General features: G+C 43.6%; 3 protein-coding genes and 1 non-coding gene across 8 annotated transcripts; 3 read left to right on the top strand and 1 right to left on the bottom strand.

Moving 5' to 3' along the window:
- Positions 1 to 2,921: 2,921 nt before the first annotated feature.
- Positions 2,922 to 6,165, top strand: LOC115377716 (ras-related protein Rab-33B-like). Of its 2 annotated transcripts, none has more exons than XM_030077792.1 (4): positions 2,922 to 3,010; positions 3,143 to 3,547; positions 4,941 to 5,119; positions 5,465 to 6,165. In XM_030077792.1, exons 2-4 carry the CDS (start codon positions 3,329 to 3,331, stop codon positions 5,799 to 5,801), a joined length of 735 nt encoding a protein of 244 aa, XP_029933652.1. In that variant the 5' UTR covers positions 2,922 to 3,010; positions 3,143 to 3,328; the 3' UTR covers positions 5,802 to 6,165. The 2 variants fall into 2 exon arrangements, with proteins under 2 accessions (XP_029933652.1, XP_029933568.1); XM_030077708.1 differs by having other exon boundaries at positions 2,930 to 3,019.
- Positions 6,166 to 10,180: 4,015 nt separating this feature from the next.
- On the top strand, positions 10,181 to 21,409 carry LOC115377833 (cytochrome c1-like). The gene is made up of 4 exons (XM_030077916.1): positions 10,181 to 10,484; positions 14,623 to 14,723; positions 16,051 to 16,123; positions 19,577 to 21,409. Exons 1-4 carry the CDS (start codon positions 10,412 to 10,414, stop codon positions 20,011 to 20,013), a joined length of 684 nt encoding a protein of 227 aa, XP_029933776.1. The 5' UTR covers positions 10,181 to 10,411; the 3' UTR covers positions 20,014 to 21,409.
- Positions 17,732 to 17,823, bottom strand: trnar-ucu (transfer RNA arginine (anticodon UCU)). The gene is given in 2 exon segments: positions 17,732 to 17,767; positions 17,787 to 17,823. It is a non-coding gene; the product is annotated as a tRNA-Arg (tRNA).
- Positions 21,410 to 21,495: 86 nt separating the features above from the next.
- On the top strand, positions 21,496 to 26,222 carry LOC115377494 (cytochrome c1-like). 4 transcript variants are annotated; one of them, XM_030077404.1, is made up of 3 exons: positions 21,496 to 23,808; positions 25,135 to 25,197; positions 25,545 to 26,222. In XM_030077404.1, the coding sequence occupies exons 1-2, from the start codon at positions 22,971 to 22,973 to the stop codon at positions 25,179 to 25,181; spliced, it is 885 nt and encodes a 294-aa protein (XP_029933264.1). In that variant the 5' UTR covers positions 21,496 to 22,970; the 3' UTR covers positions 25,182 to 25,197; positions 25,545 to 26,222. The 4 variants fall into 4 exon arrangements, with proteins under 4 accessions (XP_029933264.1, XP_029933189.1, XP_029933438.1 ...); XM_030077329.1 differs by having other exon boundaries at positions 25,539 to 26,222; XM_030077578.1 differs by lacking the exon at positions 25,135 to 25,197.
- The last annotated feature ends 16 nt before the right edge of the window (positions 26,223 to 26,238 follow it).

Raw genomic sequence — 26,238 nt, 5'->3', positions numbered from 1 at the left:
TATGTAAATAAGCCGATATGTTTACCTCTTTCCAATTTTCTGTAAGAAAATTGTATTCTGTATAAATGAAAAGCTAAAAGTGACTTGCTACCCAATGTATGAATAGGTCTAGTTTACAGGGATTTTTTTAGTCTTTTTCTTTTTTTAAAAAAAATCTTTGAAATGTTTGTACAGTGAATTCTAGGATAATGGGATTTTTTTTTCTTTCTATAACTGAGGCCCTGAGGTTACAGAACCAGATTGACATTTCTGCTCTGTGATCCACAACTAAAAATTGGCCCTAAGTAACAATTGTAACTGCTGGCCAAGCTTGTAGACAACCCCAACCCATATCTGGCCCTCACACACACACACACACTCAAACTCACTCAACTTTATAGCCTGAAAATGGCTGTTATGCATCTTCTGCAGCTGATCCTTTCTCTTGACCGCTTTCTTCCACACATTGTGGCTGGATTATGTCCAGAAAAACACTTGCCACCACGCAGGCCTCACCATGTCTGGTTTTTGAAGAATCGATGGTGTGACCAAGACTTTTTCTTGTTTTGTTTGGTTTTGTTTTGACATCCTGGTGTGATTGGTAACAGAACTTGCATTGAGAAAGCAAAACCTGTGCTTCAGGGCAGAGCTGAGGCTGTGGGCTGTGGGCTGCTCAGTGCAGCGTCTGGTCACGGGGCTGCAGATAATCTGAACCTTACTGCGTATTCCAGCAGAATCTGACCCTGAGACGTGATGTCGTCACACTAACTGGCACTGGCACACAACATGACGCTGTATGTAGCACTGATTCTGTGTAGCCTGTTCAGACTGTGGCTCTGCGATGCCCTCGGTGGGATCCTGTGTGTCAGCAGAGGCCTGAAAAGTAACCGGGGGAAAGACCAAACCCTGAGGATCACTAACACCAAATCTGACTCTCCAGGCACTTAGGAGCATGCAGTGTACCTGAACAAACTCAAGAATCTTAACAGTTTTGGGGGAACATGACTGACGGTGTGTACTCCGCTGCCCTCGAGCGTTGTGGTATCTGTGGGTGAGAGGGAATAGTTCATGTTCTCCCTCTCACCCTTCAAGCAATCAGTCTCTTTTTCAGTTGTAAAATTCAATACTTACCTTTATTGTTAAGACAGAGTTACCAAATATACAATGCAATAAAGTTTTTTAAAAGTAGCTGCATGCTGTGGTAATCTCACTGGCCTCGTTCCTGAACTCATGGGTCTTGTGTGTGGACTAAAATCCTCCATCCTAACAGGTCATTCAGTCTCATCTTTGGTGTTAAAATCTTGCTTTTCTTTGCTGGTTTTCAAACAAGTGGGGAAAAAATGTGCCAGTGGGATGACTTCAACTTGATTCCAACTTCATTCATTCATCTTCTAAACCGCTTGTCCTCACTAGGGTCGCGGGGGGGGTGCTGGAGCCTATCCCAGCGCACATAGGGCGAAGGCAGTGAAACACCCTGGACAGGTCTGATTCCAACTTGACTCCAGAATTTTCTTGAATCAGGTGTCGTTTTCTTGATCCTAGTGGGCTGAGCTACTCTATCCTGCCTTATTTAACACATTTTTAGTTCTCGAGGGGAAAAAAAAATCTTGAGGCGAAAGCGCATTAGAAACAAGTGGGTTTATTTCATCCCACTGGCACAGAAAAACAGGATTTTAACACCAAAGATGAGACTAAATGACTTGACACGATGGAGAATGCTTAGCAGGGTAAAAGTTTGGTTTGTGTCGCACTTGACAAAGAGATTTAAAATGTTGAGATTAAAATATGTTAAAATAATCAAGCACATTATTGTACTGAAACAATTTACAGTGAAACATATTTGTGGGTTTGCTGAAGCCCCCCTGGCAGCCCCTCAAGGAGCCCACTTTGAAGACCACTGGCCAGGTGGAAGAGACCAGATGGCCCTCCTTCCGTTCCCAGTGTTGTTGTCTTTTCAGGTGTGTCTTTGGGCAGGTCCAGGGATCATTTGCTGACACAATTCAAGGCCGTATGTCAGAGGAATATTTGGAGGTGTTTTTGGGGCTATCTGCCCTAACAATGGAGTAGAAATGTGCAAAAGTAAGACTGGAGATGACAGATACTCTGAAGAGCTAACAGATTGTTGTGCTCACTGTGCCACCAGGATCAGTGGATAATTTGGTTAAATCATGGTTATAGGAGCAACCAGTAACATGATATCATGTTCAAAGGCATAGGATACTTGTAGACATTTTAAAGCAAATGTAAAGCAAGGTTCTCCTTGTGATCATACACATGGAAACAGCCAGGCAGTTAGGTGCCAGAACATGATGGTAACCCCTCTGGAGCTTTCAGTGAAACTCTTTCCACAGACACTGGGATGTCCTGCAGAGATCATCTGCTCTGACCCTGCCCCCGGATGATCAGTCTTCCTGGATTGTGGCACAAGAGGCTGTCCCATGTGTGTGAATGTCCCGAGTGAGTGCAAGTTTTCATGGATCAAAGTGGATCAAAGTCTTGGTCAGCAAAGAGGGTATGAGTAAGAGAATGGCCATAAGTGTGTACCCAGATTTAGATTTAGATTACTCAAAGTACTAGAGGTGATGAGAGGAAGAGGAGGAGGAGGAAGAGAAGAGGCAGACAGAAGATGTTAACCTCCCCCCCTCCCACCACCATTATTTCTCTCCTTTTCTCCACTCTAATTGTATTATTAGAGCCTGATTCTAAGATGTAGGCCTGCTATCATATCAGTAATTCTGTGTAGCATCGGCCTACTACTATGTTAAGTTATGTCTCATTTTAAAATGAATAAATAAATAAATAAAGCTCAGCTGGACTTACTTGTTTGAAATTAAAAGTGAGTATGAACCCAAGAAAAAACAGAAAGAAGAAACGAAGAAGAAAAAAAAAAACAACCTTTTCTTTAAAAGACTCTATACTCAAAGTAGAAATAAGATTGACGTCTCCACATTTCTGTCTATGGGCTGATGCTTCCTCCGTGGGATGTCGTGTTGCGGACAGTGTCTGCGGTGGATTGTGGTTGTACTACTTTGTGAGTTTGGTAAATCCCCCTGCACACACACACACACAAACACTGATTGAACTGATCCAACTTTCCCCGTCATTGATGTAATCGCCAAATTCTCACTTCTTTGTTTTGCCCTCCGCGCACACAAACAAACAGAGGCAGTCTGTGGAGAACGTGAGCCTGTCACACGCGTGTGCACGGAGCGGCACGGCACGGCACGGCGGGCGCGTTTCGCTCTAGAGGCTGAGACGAGCCGGCCGGGATCCCAGTCCCAGCTTGAGGACGGGAGCGGTGCGCAGATCGCGGTGTGCTGGGCTGAAGCTCTTGATCCTGACGGGCAGAATGGAGTCATCTCTGGAGTTCTCCAACTCGCTGGGCAGCGTCTCCTCGCTGCCCGCCCGCTGCCGGACCTTTAAAATCATTGTGATCGGAGACTCCGCGGTGGGGAAGACCTGCCTCACACACCGACTCTGCGCCGGAGAGTTCCCCCGGAGAGTCGAGGCCACCATCGGGGTGGATTTCCGCGAGAGGCTGCTTGACGTCGAGGGGGAGAGAATTAAGGTAAATGCGCGAGTCCATGTGTTTGTAGTCAATTAAGATGCAGGAGTCACTTTAAATCAATGAACATCACAGTTTTAATGAGGAGTGGGCAAATTGCGCACGGGACCGTGCAAAATTGGCCAGTTTTACGCACAGCCTGCGAGTTTTCAATCGAAGCCTTACTGACTTACTCGACTGCTGGCAAAACAAAACTCAGAATATTTGCTCATTTGTTTGTAAAGTCACAAGTAACAAGACCAAGGACCAAGACAGGATTCTACCCTTTGTTTGGGGGAAAAAATCAGCTCTCTGCAGACAGTGAGGAGCGTGATGGATACATTTGGAATTAATTAAGCCCTTTAAGCCTTTATGGTGATTCCATACTTTTATTTTCTTGAATGCCATCCATCTTCAATTGAGATCAGAGATTAGACTTAATGATAATAATGCAGGATTTCCCCCTTCACTCCATGTTGTGAGGGCACTGGTGCATCTTTTTGACTCAAGTGTTGCTGCTGTTGTGATTTGTCATAGGAACTGGGTTTAAGGTAGGAGTGTGTTCTTCTTTCCGTCGTGTTTGGTAATAACCCACATGACAGAGGAAGTGTCAGTGGTGAATAAAGGGCTTTGTTTACAGATTCCTGCTGTGGGCTGGAGAGTTTATCTGTGAATTTTATTGATCAGAGAATAAGGACATTTTTTTTTTTGAGTGTGGAATTTCCTCACAAAAAGATAATCAGTTAGACTCTTATTTATGTGCAGTGAAAGGTGCTGAATTTGCAGCATGGATTTAAAGATGTGTCTCTTGTTTGTGTGTTCCCTGTGGCTCTGAATGCATAAATGGAGCAAAAGAGATTATCACGGCTCAAGACTGTTTTTTTTTTTCCTACACATGCCTGACTCTCAACTGACTGCTGAGGGCACATGAGAGAGAAAGAGCACACCTACGTTTCCTACCACAACATCTCTGTTTTCTGTTTGCAACATAGAAAAACCACAGCGAGGGCAATGTCATTGTTTTGAGCCGCTGCTGACATGCAGAATCACATGATGATAAGAACTCATATTGATCTGTTTTACTCAGGGAAAGCTGTGTTTTCTGGCTTTCTAAAGATGAGGTTGTGTCTTCCTGGGTGCCCTAAGGACATGGCGATGAGTCACTGCATGTGTGTGTGCTAATGTGCATCTGCACAGATCTATGTGTGTTTGTGTTGGGTATTTCAGCACTTCATTATTCCACTACCCTCTGTGCCTTCCTGATAGTCACTTCCTCTTTTCCGCGTGCTTTTCTCAAACTTTCTCGCTCTTCACCCTCTTGCTCCTCTCCTTCTCAGCTCAGTACTTTTTGAGGCCTCCGCACGTCCACGGTTCTCACAGTATCTCACTTTCTCCTCACCTCGCCACTTCCCATTAGCTCCAGATGTGGGACACGGCGGGACAGGAGCGCTTCCGAAAGTCCATGGTGCAGCACTACTACCGCAACGTGCACGCCGTGCTCTTCGTGTACGATGTCACCTGCCCTGCCAGCTTCAGGAGCCTGCCCGCCTGGGTGGAGGAGTGCAGGCAGAACTCCCTGGGCCTGGACATCCCCAGGTGAGAGCAGCAGCCGACACAGGGCCAGCACAAGTGGCTGTGTGCACCGTCACCAAACTCAGCATGACACATTTTGATTTGGTTATAGTTTTTAAAGGTACAATCTGCCTCCTAAAACACATGAACAGCATAACTAAAACTACTCATGGTGACATTTATTTCCACCACAACAATGCACCCACAAGAATAAGGGGCACTGCTTCATTCTTAAGCCATATCCACAGATACAGATTTTATTTTTGAAAATGCCACTTTTTTTGGGAGCTGTTTAATATCATCCTCACTCCAAGTACCTTTTTGATTTAAAACATGCTTACATCATCCCCACCTTTCTGCTGTCCTCAGGTTCCTGGTGGGAAATAAGAGCGACCTCCGCGGCCCCGTCAGGGCTGAGGGCCAGGTGAGCCGGGAGCAGGCGCTGAAGTTCGCTGAGGCCCACGGGATGACGCTGTTTGAGACGTCGGCCAAGAGCCCCGCAAACTCTGGCCCGAAGAGGCGAGGGGCAGGCGAGCGCGAAGCGGCGTTTCAACAGGATAAGGTGGATGACATCATCACGGCCGTGGCGGCCAGGCTGAAGAGGCTGAGGAGGCCCACAGCAGTGAGCGCCAGGGCGTACTGCGACTCTTTCAAAGTGCCCACCAAAAAAATGCCAGAGAAAGACCTGTGGAGCTGCACCTGCTGAGACAGAGACCTGAGCACCTGCCTTGTCTGACCTGATTAGACTTTTTAGCGCTTTGTATGTGTGTGTGTGTGTGTATGCTTCATGTGTGAATGATCCAACGTGTTTGTGTCATATTTCTAACCAAAGACAAGCATGAGGAGCGTACGTTTTTTTTTTTACATTTGAACTGAAGTGCCGTCATTTGTCATTTTGTGACTGAAGACCCAGATAGATGGTGTTACCCTTCATGAAGGAACCTCAACCTAAACGTGCCTTTCCTCTGGTTCCTCTTAAATATTTGTGACGTTCTGTTCAGAAATCCTGTGTAACACTGTGATTTTTATTGTCAACAATTAGTGTGAAATAAAAGACTGTGAATGTAACATAAGGCATTTGATGGTGCAGTGTCCATGTGGGGCTAATGCATCACAATCCTGGACAAAAAGAAGAGACTGCAGACTTGCGTATGGTGATTGTTTCAGTATCAGGTCAACAGTCACCATATGCAAGTCTCCAGTCTCTTCTTTTTGTCCAATTAGCTCCTTACAGTAGCATGACTGAATACATTTTTTAGCTTGGGAACAAACCCTTGATTTTGATCGTGTTGCTGCGGTGCTCAGTCTATAGTTACGAGGGTTTGATCATATTCAGTCTTCACTTCCTTACAGCAGAGCAACGAAAGGGACCACAATCGATAGTAAAGCAACATGAATTTGAGTTTTCTCAAGGCAACCAAGCACTGAGGGTCCTTTTTTATATATATAACTTAAACTACAAGGGAAGTGAACATCTTTCTCTCTAAGGCTTCATTCAATATCTGGAACTGAAGCCCGGCCGCCTCATCAGTGAAATGTCGTGTCGAAAAGTAAATGAAATTAATAGATGCAGATGCAATAGGTTGTTTGGCAGCTGTGGCATATGAACATGTAGCTGAGCCTCTAGGTCTCCACAGCAGAGCCGTGTGCGGACAGACGACACATCAGAGCAGTCATGCACTGGTCTTGTGCACAAGTAGTGTGGGCGTTGGAGAGCGCATCATGTGTGTTGTGATTGTGTCTCTGTCTAATCGATGATTCACAAGCCGTCACATGATGGGGGCAACCTCCTCTGCTTTGCATTCCAGACTATACACTGCGACACAGAGGCACGAACAGCTGTGTGTGTTTCCACGTGCACACATGCATGTGAGAGGCCTCAGTGGCATGATGGTGCAACATTCCCCGGCTGGCTGGTAGATGTCTTCCTCTAGTCTCAGCAGAGTTGATACTTTGAGGAGGAAGGGATGTAGTAATACCTTTTAAATCTTCCTCTAGTTTGCTGTTACACAAAAATTGTACATACAATCTCAGTTGCCAAAAGTAGAGAGGATGGGGAGGCTAATTACGCAATGCGGTTGATGGTGAAAATGAAAAACAAGAAGAAGAGAAGGAAAAGGAGGAAGAAAACATTTGGCAGCCCAGTGGTCTAAATTCCCCCATCTCCACACAGTGACAGTGAAACATTCTCACCAATTCGAGGAAGCAGAATATAAACAGACTCTGTAAAGTGTTTCCAATTCAAATTATTTAACATTTACATTTGAAGGACTTATCCAGAGTCAGTTACTGTAAGTTCTACAATAGAAAAACCTCCATTGCTGAGGTTAATCACCATGTTGGGAAAAAGTTTACTGCAGTAACTTTAAAGGTATTTGTAGTTTGAAAAGTGAAAGTAGTCGCTGTGGAGAATGTTTGATGTAGTAACCTGTAAATATGTGTTTTAATGTTGTAGCTCTAACTGTATATATACCCTAACAATCCATCATATGTTATGGTTTACATGCAAAAGTAAGTAGTACAGTAAGAAAGGTCACACAGTGGAAATACCCTGTACAGTACCAGTAGTTCAGGTCTGGACTTTCCACCTGTGATCCCGAGGCACTTTGATAAATGTTCACTCATGTCTGACACGCAGGTAATCCCCCTTGGCGGATGTGTGACTGGTGTCCTGCTGCAGGTTAACCACGAGAGGGCGCCAGAGAGCCTACACATGATATCAGCCCGTGTTAAAACGACAAGTGTGACTCCATTAGTCCTGACAGAGGCAGTTATGCTGACTCTATCTATCTATCTATCTATCTATCTATCTATCTATCTATCTATCTATCTATCTATCTATCTATCCATTGCACAAAAAGTAAGGAATTTGTGTTTGGTAGATTATTTCTTTGTTGTAACGATCATTCTTGGCAATAAATCTTATACCGTTGGAAAACCTGTTTATTTACCTTTTAAAGGGTGCCACATTTGTAAGGAACATGCATTTGTGGGACGAGCAGCAGAGCTCAGTATGTGGGTTGTGCCCATGAAAAATTTGCCAAATCTTCTCTGTCAATGCCTAACAGCTTATTTTGCTGTTGCTGTTGTTTTGAGCTTCTGGTAGCCCCAGGTGCTGCCAATCAGGTGCCTGATTGGCAGCACTGATTGTGGGGCAGCATCTCCCTCACTGGAAAAACAAAGCTTATTCTGCCATTGACTCGTGTTTGGTGTTTGGTGGATTGGATGATTGAAGTTTGAAGTTTGAAGAAACAAGACATATTGGCAATTTAAATTTATTCATTCAACAAACAGGAGCCTCAGTAGCGTGTGGAAGAACCATACACAGCCACAACAGCCTGGCACCTCCTCCTCATGCTGGTCACCAGCCTGCTCACACACTGCTGTGGGACGGCATCCCATTCTTCAACCAGCATTTGTCACAAGTCAGCCAACGTGGTGGTGTTGGTCACTCTGGCACGAACAGCACGCCCAAGCTGACTCCACAAGTGTTCAATGGGGTTGAGGTCAGGACTGCTGGCAGGCCATTTCATCCTCTCCACTCCCAAATTCTGGAGGTCGTCTCTGATAAACCCCGCTCTGTGGGGGCGAGTGTTGTCATCCTGGAGGATAGAGTTTGGTCCCAGACTGTGGAGATATGGGGTTGCCACTGGTTGCAGAATCTCATCTCGATATCTCTCTGCATTGAGATTGCCTCCAATGATGACAAGCCTCGTTTTTCCAGTGAGGGAGATGCTGCCCCACAATCAGTGCTGCCAATCAGGCACCTGATTGGCAGCACCTGGGGGTGCCAGAAGCTCAAAACAACAGCAACAGCAAAATAAGCTGTTAGGCATTGGCAGAGAAGATTTGACAAATTTTTCATGGGTGCAACCCACATACTCAGCTCTGCTGCTCATCCCACAAATGCATGTTCCTTACAAATGTGGCACCCTTTAAAAGGGAAATAAAGAGGCTTTCCAACGGTATAAGATTTATTGCCAAGAAGCATTGTTACAACAAAGAAATAATCTACCAAACACAAATTTCCTTACTTTTTGTGTGATGTTTATGTTCATCTCTCTCGCTCTCTCTCTCTCTCTCTCTCACTCTCTCTCTCTCTCTCTCTCTCTCTCTCTCTCTCTCTCTCTCTCTCTCTCTCACTCACACACGCACACACACACAATGGCCTCCCATGAGCTCCCATGAGTTTGTTATGTAACATTTTCAGCTGCTGTCTCTTCATGTAACCAAACTGGATGCCCTGTAATAATCCAGTTTAAACAGCTCGAGGGAGCGGGAGACCTCATCCTTCCTTTTTAAAAGGCCTGTAGCTGAACAGGAACACTGATCCGCGGTTTAATTTTTGCATTATTATATCTGACGCATACAGGCCAAGTTAATGTGTCAAAGACTGAGGAATGAGAGGAAACCTGCGCATCACTAAACTCCTCTGTTTGGGATGGAGGAAAGGAGCTGCTGCTGCATGTAAGAAGGCAAAAACAACCATGAGGCTGCTGTACAAATAGCACTGCAAAGACAAGGCAGTGAGTAACATATGGGCCAAAATATGATAGATTATTTTTTATAACATTATAAAGTGCATTAATTCATTATCGAGCACCAGACTAAACACATTCTACAATAGGAATATAAGAAGAGTGATCTTTGTTCAGGATGAATATGACAGGAAGAATTACTTGTCCTAAGTATGAGCCCTAAAATCAAATCAAATAAAATAAAATAAAATAAAATAAAATATTAAAAAAAACTTAATGGATTCTAACCATTACTATGAAATGTATTTCCCTCTCTGCATTCATCTTCATAAAATAAGTGTTTCATTCATCACATTCAGACCACATGTACATTAATATTCACCTCCACGTCATATTCCGTACCATCTTACAAATAAACACAATAAACAGAGTTTAATTAGTAAAGTCTGTCAGTCACACACAACGCCGTTTCATCACCATGGTAACAGCTCTCCGATTAGGAGCGCGTGTAAGGGATTGTGGGTAATGTAGTCGGCTACCGCTGCATTAGCTTTGGGAATAAAGTCGATTTCTTAAAAGCGCAGCTGAAATCACAGTAAATAATGCCGCCTGGAGGAGCGTACAGTGTCGCAGAACAGCATGGTGGCTGGTGGGGAGTTTACCTTGAAGCGGTTAATGTTTTATGGCCAGTTATTTAATCCGCCACGGCAAACACGAATGGGAATTAGACTTCCGGAGCGCGGCGTGCCAGCCCCTGTGAGCTGAGCGGCAGCTGGGAGCGCTGCTCGTCACTCTCCCCGAGCTGCTCCTGCTGGAAACACCGACACAGCCGGCCAACATGTTCTGCAGACGGGCATGGCAGAGACTGGGGCCCCTGGCACGGAATGCCGTCAAGCAAGCACCCACTAATGGTGAGTCCATGCAGTCTTTTGGAAACTTTTACATGATTGGTTAATTCAGCTAATTATGAGCAATTATTGAGGTACTTTGCATAGTTGCAGCAGCAAGCGCAATATACTTTGAGGTTTCTTCCTAGGCTGAAATGCGTATTTGTATATTGTATGTAAAAAATATTTTTCCACCAATTTCGGTAGACTTAAAACAAAATGCAGGCTGCTTATTGCGCTGTGGATAGTTGCGGGAGGTGTGTCCTGCTTTGGGAACACGCAGTTCTGCACACTTGTTATGAAACAGCGCATCACAGACTAGTCGACTGAACTCTTTCTCATCATTTTTACATAACCCAGCTCAAGAATTTGATTTGAGTAAATGCAGGAGCTCAAATGCTCCTGCATTTGTGACTAAAGCACCTTTTACAGGCGAGGTTTTACACTTTAATGAGCTGGCACATGGGATTATTCTCTTAAATAAGAAGACTCAGCTCCTCAGCAGTGGGGGAAAAAAAACACATGAAAGCCACTAAGCTTTTAAAATCACCCATTACCTCTAATTCAAGTGAAATTTCTGAAAACCTGAGTGCTGCGTATTAAACTATAGGGCCCACTCTCTTCTGAGTTTGCATGGAAGCCTGAGGTGGACGGGACAGCTGATGACTTTTATTTCTACATGGATTTCTGTTTTTGACATGTTCTCGATAGGATGATCATCTGCTTTTGGTTCTCTGCATGCTTCACTGCATGTGGAATTCAAGCGGAGGGGGACCCGGGGCCCTTGTGCTGCTTTAATTTCCTGTTTAGAAACTCAGCAGTGAATGATGCTATGCAAACTTTGTCTTCACAAACCTGCAAAGCCAGAATTTGGCTTATAGCTAATGTAATTAAACAAAAAAAGAAGTGGAGCCTGCGCCACAAAGAACACTGTGTTCTCGTGTTTGCTGAAGCGAGGGCCTGCAAATGGGTAAAATAAACTAGTCACTGTTTCCAGGTCTTTTCATTTTCTTTATGTGCGTGTCTCCTATGTGTGGGGAAAAAAGCAGGGATGGACAGTGTGTAAGGTGTGTGTGTGTTTGTTTGTGCACACCTGCTTGTGTGCAAAAAGGGGATGTGGATGACTCCTGTTCAGCTGAAAGAGCAGGCATAGTCTGCCCTTGCATTACGTAACAAACACACACACACACACTCACAAACACACAGTGGCCATGGGCTAGTTTTGTCCTAGGCCTTCTTATTCTCATCCCTGATCCTGCTGTCTCTCTGTCAGCACATGGCAGTGGCAGGACGACACATGTCCCTCCACCACGCATGTCCACGCATGTTATGGCAACCCCAGCAGCCATCTTGGCTGTTTTTATCGTTGCTTTCTGACATGCGTGTCCATTTTGCCAGGCTTGACCCTCAGTGCAGGGATTAACTGATTACCTGTATAAATAACCTGGACTTGGCCTTGTGCAGGCTCACGGCTGCTGTGTCATAGGTATTAGTGGAGCTGAGTTAAGGACTGGCCGCGAGGACTTACCTGCAGGGTTGGCTCAGCGTGTTTCCCATCACCCATGTTTGCCTTGTCCCCTACTCGGGTATCAAGCCTCGCTAAATCACCTTCAGTTGGTTGAAAATGCTGCCGCTGGGATTATCATGGTTCCAGGAAACCGGATTACAGTACAGTAGTCGCTGCCCTGAATTGGCTCCTAGTTTCATATTGAACTGGTTTTTAAAATTTTACTTTTGACTTGCATGAGTCTGGGCGCCGTCTGATCTGCAGGTTAGGTCCAGCTGCTCAGGTTCCTCAGGCTTTGCAATGGGACCCCCAAAGACCCTAAACCTAACACAGTGCAACGTCCATGCAATTAGCTGCATGTTATAAATAAAATTTTTACTGTTCATATTCCAAATGATGCTGCAGTCCCACTTCATGATTTTCATTGGCTGGACCTCCAAAAAAGCTCAGCTGCATGGAACCAAATTCCACAAATTTTTCCCATGTGACATCGGCCTTAGGTTTGTTAATTCTGTCCTCTTTTTTTTTTTTAAATTCATTCTTAAAAAGCTTTTTTTTTTTTTTAAGCAGTTGCCAGTATTTGCTGTCATGTGTCCCATTTTGGTAGTTTTATTCTGCTGCTGCTTGTTTTGTTTTTCTGTGAATCACTTTGTCTGTCAAGAAAGGTGCCATATAAATAAAGTTAATCATTATAGTCACTAATACAAGTAATGCATGTACAGCACTTTTCTTATTAGCTACAAAGTGCCGTAAAAGAAAAAGGAGCAACACGAAGTGTGCAGCACTCGGCTTTAGCGAAGGAAGGTCTTGCCCTTGTGACTCCATTAACATCCATAGCTTGTGAAAACTGACCAAGCAAAATTTGGAAACCACACTGGAGTCGGAGTCAGCAAATGAGAATGCAAGTTTTCAGCTGTCTCAAAGAAAGATGGCTAAAGATGCTTAGTGTATTAGTGTACCGTGGCAACTTAGGATATAAAGTTAGGTAATTTGCCGTAGACAGTGACATTAAAGAACTGAATAAACTTTAGTACTCTAAAATATAATAAATAGTCTCCCAACTTGCTCACTGCAGTCACAAAGGGGTTAAAAATATTTTGAATGTCTTTACGTGATGTATTGTGTTGACCCTAATCAAGCTGCCCTATATCTAACATATGTATAGTAGCTTTTTTGATAGCTTTGAATTGTGTTTTTGTGACTGATTCATGGTGGCCCTTCTCTGATATTTTAATAGTTGTACAGGAACTATCTTTAACTTTCTGCCCCGCAACTGCAAATGAAAACTAGTTGTTTTTGGATAACTCTAACTTTTTAAGTGCATTGGCCCCATTTTTTTTTTTTTTAATAATAAAGCTGTCCTTTGGTCAAGTTGAAGGAGAGAAGTCCACATGTATTTTTAATCTCTTGCTTAGGTAATCGGTCAAGCCTACATCAGTACTTTGAAAAGCACTGATACTTGTGAAACCAACTGGTCGATCAATCCCAATCGAATAATCCCAATCTGCACATGAATACAAGGTGTTCTTGAAAATGTCCGGCTTAACATGGAGAGAAAAAGGAAGGGGGATGTGGAAAGGAAGGAGAGAGGAGAGTGGGGGGAGGGAGGCCATGCTGTACATTGTGTTCTTTCACTGCTGCAACTGGGCTAGTTAGCCTGGAGGAGCAACTCTCATACATGCACACACTCACACACACACACACACACACACACACACACACCCTCTCCATCTCACTGTGAGAAAGTGTGTGTGTGCGTGTGCACTTGCATGAATACGTTGCAGGCGTGTTTGTGTTTTTGTTTGTGTGTGACACGTAGGAAGAGATTAGGCCCAGGCACTGTTTGGGATGGACGGCGGTTTTATTTATGGTGTCCCCTGCATACACCACTGGCAATCCTGTAAACACACACACACACACACACACACACACACACACTCTTCACGTTAGACTCACCTTTCCACTAAAACAACAATAGCCTATTAAGCGATCAATGAAAGCCTCGGGTCGCCTTGACAGATCTCCTTTCAGGTTTGACAAACTGCAGTCGGGCTTGCATGAGTGTTGACGGCCTGGTTGACCACCATGTGCACCCAAGTCCATCAGATAGTGTAAATTATTTGTTTAGATGCAGATCCTAGATCTCAGAGCAGGAAGTTTCTGTGTGTTTGTGTGTGTGCGTGGGGGGGCTTAATTTCAGGGACAATTCAGTGTTTAGCTTGGCTGCGGCTAAATCTTTCCATCGCTTCTGCTACAAATGACAGCGGGTGTATTGTGTAAGTGGATTAAGGGATGGAGACATGTTGTCACTAACAGAATAGACTGTTGTTTGTGCCAAGTCCAACTTCATTTGGGGTGACAATTCCTATGAGTAATGCAGTGACAAAAAGATGAGGAAAAGAGGTCTGGTGAATTATCAAACGCACTGATGATGCAGAGTTTGGATTTCATTACACACAAAGCAAATCTTACCCGACAACAGCAATGATTTGGTCACCAGACCATAAAAGAGTTGGTCACAGAAGAAAGAAACCACTCCAGGCTTGATTTAACAAAAAAAGTCACTATGCATATGACTTTATGCTCAATTTTCCAAAGTGCCCTTGTCAGTCAACCCTCTTGACATTGTACCTTGTCTTCCTGTGTCTTCCTCAGTGGCTCCAGCGCGCCCCATGTCCTTTGGGATCCCTGGTGGCTCCTCCAACATGACATACATTCTTCTGTGTGGAGGAGGCATGACCGCCGCAGTGGTCTATGTGAGTTTCGGTGATTTCCCCGCTCCATTTTCACCAGTTTTTCTCGTTGGTGACCCTCAAAGTCTTCTTCATCTTTGTGTCCCCTTTCTCGTCCCTGTAAATCCATTTGAGAAAGTCATTGATTCACCATTTATCTTTTTTTTTTTTTTAAAAAAAAGAAAGTAAACAAGAATATAATGGTCCATTTAACTTAAGACACTAGACTTGAGAATTTCCTGTATATCCACTGGAACTGTGCAAAAACACTGATTTGACTGGGTATTGCAATGCTATTTTTTTTTATGCTGTATCAGTTCTCTAGCCTCTTGCACTGATATGTATCACACTTCATATTCCTTCAATGTTATTGCATCCACATTTTAGTGCATTGTGTTTAGACACATTTTGCTAATTTTGTTTCAATGAATTAAAATGGCTTGAAGCTGGGTTTATACTTTTCTGTTAATTCTGTTATTGTCATACAAAATGGTATCATGACCCATGTATCGTGATACCTATTGGATCATAAAGTCCTTGGCAATACCCAATGAGAGTTTGTGTCCGCCAAACTGGAAAAACAGTTTTGTCAGCATAAATGGCATCGTTTTATTGCAATGTAAACACTGGGAACAAATTAAAATATTGTTGCTATATGCTGTTTCTGCATGTTAATCATGCGGATGTCTGCGTGTCCTTTTCACAGTCCTTTCCAGTGTCCTTAGTAGGGAAAATGTCAGCTTAGGATATTAATATTGTAAAGACTTTATATTTGCTGGGGCATGACCCACAAGCACTCACTAAGAGGATATGGGAACACGAGAAACATCAGGCGAAGCGCAGGTCTCCATCTCTGTTTACAGCTAAGTTTGCTCCCTGTACAAACCATAATTACCATGAGGAAGTTAACTGGACTATCCTGAAGCACTTGCCTGGGATCATCCTTCCTTAGCATCACACCGTGGAGTCTGGGCTGGTTTGTGCCTAAACTGGAAGCCTATTACATGTTCCCTCTGGTGAGAGCTGGCCGTGTGGTAACTGGTGTCAGGGAGCAGACATTACCACAGCTTAGGGACTGGAAAGGCCATAAAAGGTGCATTGTGCTTTCTGACAAACCCTGTTGTCTCTACAGACGGCCACAGTCAGGGAAGATTCATTCACTGGTAAAGCGCAGCAGTGTTGCTCAAATGAACCTGAATACTGCATGCAAGGCTTTTGGCAGTGCACAGGGGTCCATCAGATGTGTTGATTGGTTCGACTAAATGACCTTTTGCAATTGTATTCTGATTTTTTTTTTGTATGTTAGAATGTAAAATGCATATCTCCACACATCTCCTCATGCTCTGCCCAGGCCTACAAGACAGTCAATGGTGACAGTGAGAGGTATGAAGACAGACTCGCCAGCATGACCTCCAACACAAAGGGTGAGTAGCCCAAACGTCTTTCACACACCTCCTAAATATGCACGTGTGTGTCCCACACTCAACACATTTACATGCACTCTAATGTTTCACTATTATTCAGAATGTGACAATATTCCTAATTTGATATGAGCCACGTAAACAAATTCCAAGTTAGGCCTTTTTCTGAATGTAGCATTTTTCAATTAAAACATGCGGAATATGCCGATATTTTTAGAGTTTTAGGAGCCATCTTTGGTCATGTGTACAGCGCATTAAGACTGCATCTCAGCTTGGGGGTTTTAACCACAGTTTGTGAATCATGGCTGCTGTTTTATGGTCAGCCCTGTGCGTTGTGAACACACCCAACTAGCCAACATTTTTCAAGGCTGGAGTAAAGATGCATTCTTTAAAGAAAAACCCACATTACTGTTCAGAAGGAGAAACACACCTACTTTTAAACATTATGAAAGACTTGGATATCAACAGGTTTTTGGATATGCACAAATATTGCAACTCCGACCTTTTCAAAAAGGTGGTTGAATGAATGAATGAAAGAGGGAGGCTGTGTGCACACGGTCAAACAAGTCGAGTATACATGGCTGCATGTAAACAGGGATGTTAGTAGTGTCAGCCATAGGAATATTGTCTTTTTCAGAATAAAGGCAAAAACAGATTATTTTGTGGGTGTGAACGTAGTCAGTGATTCTACCCTTTCTTCCTGTGATGTGTGTTTGTTCAGTGCTGAGGAATTCAGCAACTGAACCAAAAAGGTCCAGAGGTGAAGCAAAGTTGCATTCCACCGAAACCGTGCAAAACTCACATCGCACATTTTTCTGCCATCAGTTCGTGCTGCCTGAGGGGAGGAGAGCACAGAATCAGGGGATGAGACGTATGTTTCAGCGGGTTTCTGCCACCCAAATATCAATCATGGTAGAATGGTCAGGCTCAATAGGTTAATCCTGCCTGTCCACTTTGATTTCTGTCTGCAAATTTATTTGTCTGTTCAGCCGGTTTGGGCCTGGAGGGATAATGGCTGTGTGCCCGGGCTGGCTCACTAGTGTGTGCAGGAGTCAGACTTCGTGCTCTCACCAAAATCAGCTTGGTGCATGCCGTCTGGGATCGCCTCTGCTCAAAATGGAGCCCAAAGCCTTGATCCCTGCACAGATAGGTAGTATATATTACCTTGGCTGTAAACTGGCCGGTGATTTTCTAATTATGCAAATTTTTAAGAGAAAAATCTCGATTCAGAGACATAAGGATTAGGTTATCCAGGTGCTTCAGTGTCTTTCAATAAACACACAACACTTTGTATTAATATGTGATTCAATTTAATGCTCCAAATGCAGAAGCTGTTTTTTTGGACTGCCTGTGATCATTGATTCTGTCTGTCACCCTTCAGGCATCAGGCTTTAATATTGATCAGTGCCTGCATATGAGGCTAAAAGACATGTTGTCATGATGTGTCTTCGTGAGCGTCCATGCTAAACCGCAGTGAAACAATGCACTCAGGAGTTCACAAATACAACTCTTTCTGTCATGAGAATTATTTTGAGGTCTTGACTTTCAGCTGACGGACGACACACGCCAGTTCCACCCAACAGCCAGTTCCTCGTCATCACTCTAAAATCACGACTCTGGTGGGACTCGAACCCACAACCTTTGAATCACTTCTCCTGTGCTTGACTAGAAGTCCAATGCGCTATCCATTGCGCCACAGAGCCATCTGCTCTGCAGCCTCTGAAGCCCAGCACTGGACACACTCACACACACACAGGCTACTGACACCATTTTTAACCAAATCTAAAAGTCAGATACTGTAATCATATGTAAAAATGTAATAATGTCTCTCTTAGTGGGTTGAAAATGTGATGAAAAACTGTAATTTCAGATTACTTAAGCAGACCTGTAAATCCGTATTGTAAGATCTGCTTTTACTTGAGATTTTTAGCCACAAAACTTTGATAAAGAGACTGTGCTTCAGCCCCAAACTGCTCATTTCCACTGAACACGACATCTGCCATGAACAGCAAATATTTTATACAGAACATAATATAATTTTCTCATAATTACGCTAAATATATACCGTGAGCTGTGCTGCTTTTGCCGCATCACTTGGAGTTGAGCATCTTTTTCTCAAGGATATCCATATGACCAGCCTGTTATTTCACCTGACACCAACCAGCCAGCAGCGACAGCACCAATGACGAGCCATTAGACTGTCAAATTATTGTATTATTATATTTCTGTCCCCAGAAAACATGTTGGCTAAGGATTATCCAAGTTTTTACTATCATGCTGATGGTTTTAACAGCTGCTTGAGCTTTTAGGCACTTTCTAAGTCTTATGGTTTTGACCTCCAACAACAACAACAACAACCATATTTGTTGACTTGGGGTCAAAGAGCATTTTGTTAGGCGAGCTTATTTGAGGCTCGCTGAAGTATTTGAGAGGATTAGAAGCACCGTTTGACCTCCTAGTCACCTGGAGCTGATCAGTGCCTGACATGCTTGTCACGTCAGCAGTATCACATTACCAGCCGTCCTTAGGAAAAAACAAAGGAGTAATAAATATAGGCCCTCCCACTAGCGCCACCCTCAGGGCAAACAATTGACTTATCTGTAAATTAGGTGTAACAATTCGACTAATCCACAGTTCGGTTTGTATTGCAATTTTTGGGTCCCAATTTTGGGTTCGGTTTGTTTTGTACATTAAGGAGGGAAAAAAACACTACTATTTTCACTGCTCTCTGTAATATTTTTCACTTGCAAAATAACATTAGTCTACCCAGACTGTTTAAAGCAAGCATAAAAATACTTTGAGTATAATTCATTAATTCATCAGCAAGTGTGTGGTTGTATGGATTTCTTTGAAGCACTGCACCATTCATCTCCCAGTTCAAAATATAATGAGCACTCAGTCAAGTAACTCTGTTGCCCTGCAGGTCCAACCATCACTGGTGAGAACTTTGTAGGGTGTATTGTTGTGTATTGAAGGATTTGCTTTTTTATGATTTGGTTTTACCCTTACTGTAATGGATTGCTTACTAATTTGCTCAGTGTACTTGTGCGTCCCGGGGAAGGAACCCTATCAGTTGTGATGTCATGTCACTTTTCCTCTCGCGCCACCCTCAGGTCAAAATGTCAGATTTGATGTCTCACAGTGTATTAGGCAGATTGCCATGACATTGGTGAGCATATTCATGCGCCCCAGAGGATGAACCCTGTCGATTTTGGTGAGCTCATGACCGTTCCTGCAGCATTACCCTCAGACCAAAATGTACAAACCACCTCTCTCCCACTACTTGCATGTCCCTGACATTTGTTTGTTGTTGGTTTTTAAGAGTGCTGTATAAGTATTTTGGGGTGTATTTTCCCCCTTTCTTATGGCACATAATACATACTGAGAAAAGGCTTTGAGCAAAAGTTGTTTTTCTTTCTCTCTCCTCACTTCCTGTTTTCTTTGCACCCTGATCAGCTCCTGCAGCCGAGGCAGCCCCAGAGGTAGCTGTTGAAGCTGAAGCTGCCCCCGAGGAGGAGACGGCAGCGGCCACCGAGGTCACCGCTCAGTCCGACGCCACAGCAGAACCTGTGGCAGAGACCGCCGCTGAACCCGTTGTTGAATCTGTTTCCGAGGAAGCGGCTGCCCCTGCTGCTGAGGTCGTTGCTGAGGCTGCAGCTGAGCCGACGGCTGCAGAGGAGGCCGTCGCCGTTACTGAAACAGCTCCCGAAGCGGCTCCTGTCGTCGTGGAAGCGGTTGCCACGGAGGAGGCGCCGGCAGAAGCCCCTGCAGCTGAGAGTGATGGTACGGCAGCAGTAGAGGAAGTCCCTCCCTCTCCACTTGCTGAGGCAGAGACTGGCGCTGCAGCTGCTGAGGCTGAGGCTGCCCCTGCTGCAGAGGCAGTGGCCGCTTAAGGCTTTGATGGTTTGAGGTTCACCCAGTGGGGAGGGCTAGGGATTAGCTGTGTTGTGTGTGTGTGTGAGTGTGTGTCCCACTTCTCTGGGCCATGGAAAAATGGACTCATGAACCCCTATTTAAGGATGCATAAACACCAAAAGACATTTGGATTTCACTTCCAGTTGGTTTATTGCATAGCAGCTAGGGGTCCATCGGTCCAGTTTTTCATTGCCCTTGCCCTTACCTCATCCCATCCTGCACAGACCTAATCAATAACAGTTGGCATTAAGCTGCCAGGTTAGATTATTTTAATAAGGATTCTTAAACTCCTTTCAGAAAATTCTTTCTTTAGGAATTCTTATCGCCAGTGCAAATCCAGTTTGTGGGTTTTGCTGCTATCTACATAGTTGTATGGAGGAGTGTTGAAAGAGGTTGAAATGGGTGGTGAAAGGGATAGAAATGCAAGTTGATGAATGTAAATGTTGTACTGAGTCCTGACTATCTGTAAAAAGATAATTCCAAGTGCTCTTTAAAACGGGACATAAGCGTGCATCTTGTTCCTTGATTTGTCTGGAATTTCAAAACGGAGACAATAACTTCTCCCCTTTTTTCTAGAAAACTGTTCTTTCTTTGCTTTCGACACAATTTTTACTCATCCAGCTTAGCATCTCACCAAATTCAGATAAAAGTAAGAGTGTAATATATACATTTATCCTATTAATCTTAAATGCCTCAGGCAGGTTATGGCCAGATGTGCTGGATAGAAGGGTAAGCAGGCAGCGAGCTTCATCCTGAATCTTCTGTACCTTACTGTGAGATGTAAACCAAAAACCTGCTTGCTGCTTTTCCTCCATCTCTTCTCTACTTTTCTTCCAAAATGATGTCCAATCTGTCCTCAAGGTGAGATGTGACTTGTAACCCCCCACATCACACCAGTTTGTCTACAGCCCGTTTATGCCAGTCTGCATCTACTTCATCCATCTGAGCATTTGGCTTGCCTTATCACTGTGGAATTATCCAAGCCCGAACCCAGATTTGATATGCAACTCCCAGTTTATCACCCACGTACAAGCCCGACCATAACATTTTGGCTTTTCACACAACGGACCATACAATACACACATGATGATCCTGTATGACTATCCTTTGCCAGTTCAAGAGTTTCAAAGCCATTTCTTTCCTTTTATATGTTCAGACACTGTAGTGCTGTCATCTCTTAACTGTGAAATTTAAATCTTCTAAGGGATCACCCCAGAAACCACTTTCATTCACCTCTATCTCTCGGCATTGGATGTTTCGTATTTTCATCAAAGTTGTCATCATGACTAATGCAGTTTAGTGTTTTTCTCCAAGAATGAAACATTATTGAATAATAAGGGAAGTTGAAACTATTCAATAAAGACTTTGTCATTATGTTTTGGTTCTATATTGCATTATTTCTTACATGTGTATGTAGATTATTTTTCTTGACTATTATTGGACCTTTCTGGAGCCCCCCCCCCCCCCCCCCCCCCCCCCCCCCCCCCTTTTTCTGTGTTTCTTTGGATGTAGAATATGTTTGAATAGTACTTACAGAACAACATGTTTCCTGTAGTGACTCCTTTTTCTGAAGAATCCCTGTGCCACGTTCATGCCCCTATGAATTTGTGTTAAAGATTGTACAAGGTCTTTGTCAGTGAGCATAATTGGCAACTGAATAACTCTTTGCTTTTGAAACCCATGTATATTGATCATACAATATATTGGTCTGTAAGCTAATCATATGGGAGCCTGCAATAGGTAGAGGGAACCTGCAGGTGAGGATCAGTTAAGCAAATGGGTGTGACCGGTTCTGTTCATCAGGTTTTCAACATACTGAAGCATTTAGCAAGCACTCAGTCGTGCACTTCCAAGTTCATGCTACTGTGCCACAGGTTGCCTCTTTCTCTTAAATTCACTCTAGATTTGTAAAATGATGTAACTTCAAATTTTGCAGCATTTTATAAGCATTTTTATAAGCATTTTATAAGGAGTCGTGATTGTGAGAGTGCAAGTTAAAGCTGCTTGACAGACACAAGTTAAAACTAATCCCAGATTACTGGACTCGTTATAGGGTGTCCTGATGCTTGTCAGACTGGGTGCCAATCCTGCACATGGCACGCTGTGGGCGGCAGCCAGGCACATGACCTTTGATGTCCTACTTTTCTCTTCCATCATTATTACTTTACACTGCATTACTATCTAAAGAAGAATGCCATACAACTGACTTTTTTTTTTTTTTACGTTGAGATGAACATTGAATGTCCACTTCTTGGCTTAATCTTTATCTAAGGCCTGAGGGTCATTTATTAATATTGTGTGTTATCATGATTATCATTCATAATACACATCTAGGGTAACAGGTGTGTCAAAGTCTGTGGCAAATGTGCATGTTTCACACATTATGTAAAGATTTTCACCAATAGGAGGGGCATGAACTAGCCAAGTAGTCTCCTGTAGAGTATTTCCGGAGTGACCTTGTACAACCCAGTGGTAGAGGCCTGTTTAGGTAAGTGGAATTTATACACAATATATTGCTCTCACACTGTAGGACAGTCCAAAGTACAGGAGGCTGTCAGTTTCTAAAAAGACTTCATTCATATGAGAGTGTAGTGCATTGCAAAATTCAACACTATTACAATACATGCTTAAATCATAAACCTGTCACAGTATCTGTATGTTTTTATAAGATTCGGTATGAAATGTCAATTTAAAATTGTTTTACTGTACATAAAGCTAAAACAGGCTTTTGGAGTCATGCTTTTGGGCCACATTAGAGAAATTTGGAGAACTCAGTTTTTCCTCTAAATCTCAAAACACTTATTTATTGACCCCCTTTTCTCCACCAGACTCTCAGCCAGACCTCCTCGCGGCTGTAAAGATCCTGGCCGGCACCACAGTGGAAATTGCTGCAGCTTCTGTTGGTGAGACCAGCATAGTGAGTGCTGTCCGGCAGATGGATGGAGATGGAACAATATCTGGGGCTTTGGAGTCCACAGTGGAGGGGCTAGAACCAGAGGTCTTGGCAGAAACCAAGGAAGAAGTAGCTGAAGATGTAGCTCCATCTGAAGCTGATGAAGCTGCTGTTATAGTGAATGAGGAGAAGCCTGCTGAAGCTCCTGCTGTCACTGTTGATGCCCCCATTGAAGAAGCGGCTGAAATAGAAGATGCAGAAGCTCCAGCTGCAGAGACGCCTGATCCTGCTGCAGCAGATAAGGAGGAGGACCCAGTTGCACCTCCTCATGAAGACGTTATAAGTGCAGCCCCTGTTGTGGAGGAGGAAGGAGAGGCTGAGATTGACACTGGGGCGCAGACTTCAGTCCCTGAGGCTGCCCCTTCTGCAGAGGCCTCGCCAGATGAAGTTGTATCTGTTGAGGAAGTTGCTGCTGAGGTGGATTCCCTCTCTGAAGAAGCTACTCCAGTGGAAGAAGTGGCTCCTGCTGAGCAGGCCCCTGATGCTGAGACTTCAGTGGAGGAGGCAGCAGTTGAAGCCCCAGCAGCAGAAGAGGCAATCGAGGAAGCAGAAAATGAAGCTGCACCAGCTGTGGACACGAATCAGCTGGCAGCTGCATCTGCTGGATCAGACCTGGAGATTCTTCCAGCTGCTGAACCAGAGTCAACATCAGAGGCACCAGTGAAGGAGGCCGAGCACTGCCACTCCTGCCACACCGCTCCAGTAGCAGAAGAGGAGGTGGCGCCACCTGCTGCTTTAGGAGAGCAGGAGGAGAAGGTGACCAGTGATGGGGCTGTGGAGATAGCAGAAGAGGCTAAGGAGGCAGTGGTGGAAGGACAAAGTAAGGACACAAAGTGTACAGATTTGATTTGATTCGATTTTTATTTATTTGCACACAATAAAAGTATCATAAACACAACAGACAAATTGTGCAGGAGAGGCAAGGAAACCCTAATGGGCTTGAGTGAGTGATCCTCCCCCAAGATGAATTATAATCACTCCAAAGTTCTTAAAATTAACAAAAACAATAAGAAACAAGTGTGAATTTGCAATAGCAGCGACTAAGTATGTACATGCATCCATGCAGGCACAGCCTCACAAACACTTGAACTCAATGGCAAATTTCAGCCTCATAGATAGGAAGTTGTGGTTGCTATAGGATCAGCACAGCTTAACCAATGAATGGATAGATTTTAGTGGACCAGTGAACTGACAGACCAAAGGAACGGGATGGCAGGGCTAACCTACACCACTGAAAAATGAGCCTCTGCTGAAGTCAGTGATGCCTCTCACAACAACAACCAATGGTTCATAAGTTAAGAGAGGGTGTGTGGCTAAAGTATAGGGGCGGGGCAAACCATCATCAATGAAAATGAACTCTGTTTTGGGCACTTTTGGGGGTCATCACAGGACTAAGCAAACAGTCATGAATGGAGCGTGGGTGAGATATAGGGGCGGAGCTAACTCACACCACTGAAACAAGAACTCTGATGAGGCCAGTAATGAAGGTGAAGGGGGTAATAGTAGGGAGTAATGAAGGGGGTGTGGCTAAGGTATAGGGGCGGGGCAAACCAACACCAATAAAAAAGGAACTCTGCTGAGCGCAATTAGTTTCCCCACAAGATGGTTCATGAAAGGGGTGTGGCTAAAGTGAGGGGCGGGGCAAACTGTCACAAATAGAAGTGTATGTCTGTCTATAAGTGTTTGTGTGTATGTGTGCCTGTTTTCCTACAAAGTTTTTCCATTGTACATGAATCTAAACCTTTTTTTTAACGGGCAATCCCACTGGCACACTCCCTTTTAGCGAATTGGCATGAACAAAAACTCACACCTTCACACACATACGCACTTGACCTTGTTCCAGACTCCTAGGGTGCAAAATGTGGCCACCGAAGGATGGGGAAATATTTGTGGACCGACTGACCAGCAGAGGGAGCTATAGAGCTGCTGGTCGCGGCTAAAAACTGAAAAAAATAAATGCAGTAACAAACTTTATAGCAGTAGCCTGGCTGTCAGTGTACAAACATGTGAATAAGACAATAACACAATAGTGCACATTATGACTATATATTAACTCTGTTTAGTTTTGCCTTTCAAACACATAATCTGAGACATGCTCCATGTTTGGCTCTGATCAAATCCATTGTATTTCTGCCTGTATCCACAGAGTCAAAGGGGTCTAAGTGGACTGTAAAAAGCTGCTCAGTGATGTAGTAGTACAGTTGAGAAGGTAAAGAGCTGAAAAGAGGCACACTCTCCATTGAACTAGAGATGGTAGAATGGACATCATCAAGATTTTCTTTGATAGCCACATCATAGAAGTTCCACAGGTGAATCATATCTTCCAGTTTTTCTCAGAGCAAATTCTGCTGCCTGTTGAAATTGATTTATCGGTGTATTAGAAAGAATGGTTTATGGCAGAAGTTGGAAAGGCTGCACAGATATGTCAATATATGTCCATTCTACTCATTTAAATTCTGTGATAAGAATCATTGATCTCTAAATCACCAAGTCATGCACAGAGATTTTATTCATATCAAACAAAATGACTGTTGTTTTTGTTTGCTTCAGCCACAGAATCTCTGGCAGTGGTGACCTCCCAGTCGTGAGATGGTGACTGACAGATGTGCCTTCCAGAACATTCACCAATCTGTCAGTCAAGCCAGGATGACCACCTAAAAGAACAGGACCACAGCAATAAGTCATTATTGTTTGTTCTCTTTCTGATTATGCCCATATTGTATATTACTGCAAGATAACTCTGAAAGGTTTTGGATAGTTGCTGTCCCATTGTTTACTCCTGTGGAAATGTGGAAAGTATATTCCTATAATGTCTGACTTCCTCAAGGTGCCACTATTGCAAAACTTTTCATGACCACTTGAATGTAACATAGCTGTCTTGATAGATGGTGAATTGGAAGAATTGGAGGAGGTTAAGTTTTGTTCCACTTTATGCCTGATGGGCAGGGAATTTTCTTAATAATATTAAACCATTTGCCAGCATATTGTTATTATTATTATCAGTAATAGAATTTGCTTGAACTGCACAGCACTTGTTGAATTATGACAAACGTGCTTATAATAGTGTGATGATGTCTATAGCGTACATGTTACAACAAAGGATGGATAACATAGGTGATTTCAAAGCAACTTATATACATTTATCAATAAATAAAAGGTTTATGTTGAGCTGTAACACATAATATATTACTATACTTGTGTACACACTGAATAAAGAGTTACTTGTACAGTTTACGGCGGTTTTGCTATG

The sequence above is a fragment of the Myripristis murdjan genome, chromosome 1 (assembly GCF_902150065.1).
Source record: "Myripristis murdjan chromosome 1, fMyrMur1.1, whole genome shotgun sequence".
Taxonomy (NCBI): Eukaryota; Metazoa; Chordata; class Actinopteri; order Holocentriformes; family Holocentridae; genus Myripristis; species Myripristis murdjan.
This window is presented reverse-complemented; position numbering and strand designations above follow the sequence as displayed.

Coding starts and splice junctions, on each gene's coding strand:
- LOC115377494 (XM_030077404.1), top strand. CDS start 22,971: ATGGATGGAGATGGAACAATATCTGGGGCTTTGGAGTCCACAGTGGAG. Junction 23,809..25,134: donor GGCAGTGGTGGAAGGACAAA/GTAAGGACACAA, acceptor CTGTATCCACAG/AGTCAAAGGGGTCTAAGTGG.
- LOC115377716 (XM_030077792.1), top strand. CDS start 3,329: ATGGAGTCATCTCTGGAGTTCTCCAACTCGCTGGGCAGCGTCTCCTCG. Junction 3,548..4,940: donor TCGAGGGGGAGAGAATTAAG/GTAAATGCGCGA, acceptor ACTTCCCATTAG/CTCCAGATGTGGGACACGGC. Junction 5,120..5,464: donor CTGGGCCTGGACATCCCCAG/GTGAGAGCAGCA, acceptor TGCTGTCCTCAG/GTTCCTGGTGGGAAATAAGA.
- LOC115377833 (XM_030077916.1), top strand. CDS start 10,412: ATGTTCTGCAGACGGGCATGGCAGAGACTGGGGCCCCTGGCACGGAAT. Junction 14,724..16,050: donor TGACCGCCGCAGTGGTCTAT/GTGAGTTTCGGT, acceptor TGCTCTGCCCAG/GCCTACAAGACAGTCAATGG. Junction 16,124..19,576: donor CATGACCTCCAACACAAAGG/GTGAGTAGCCCA, acceptor CACCCTGATCAG/CTCCTGCAGCCGAGGCAGCC.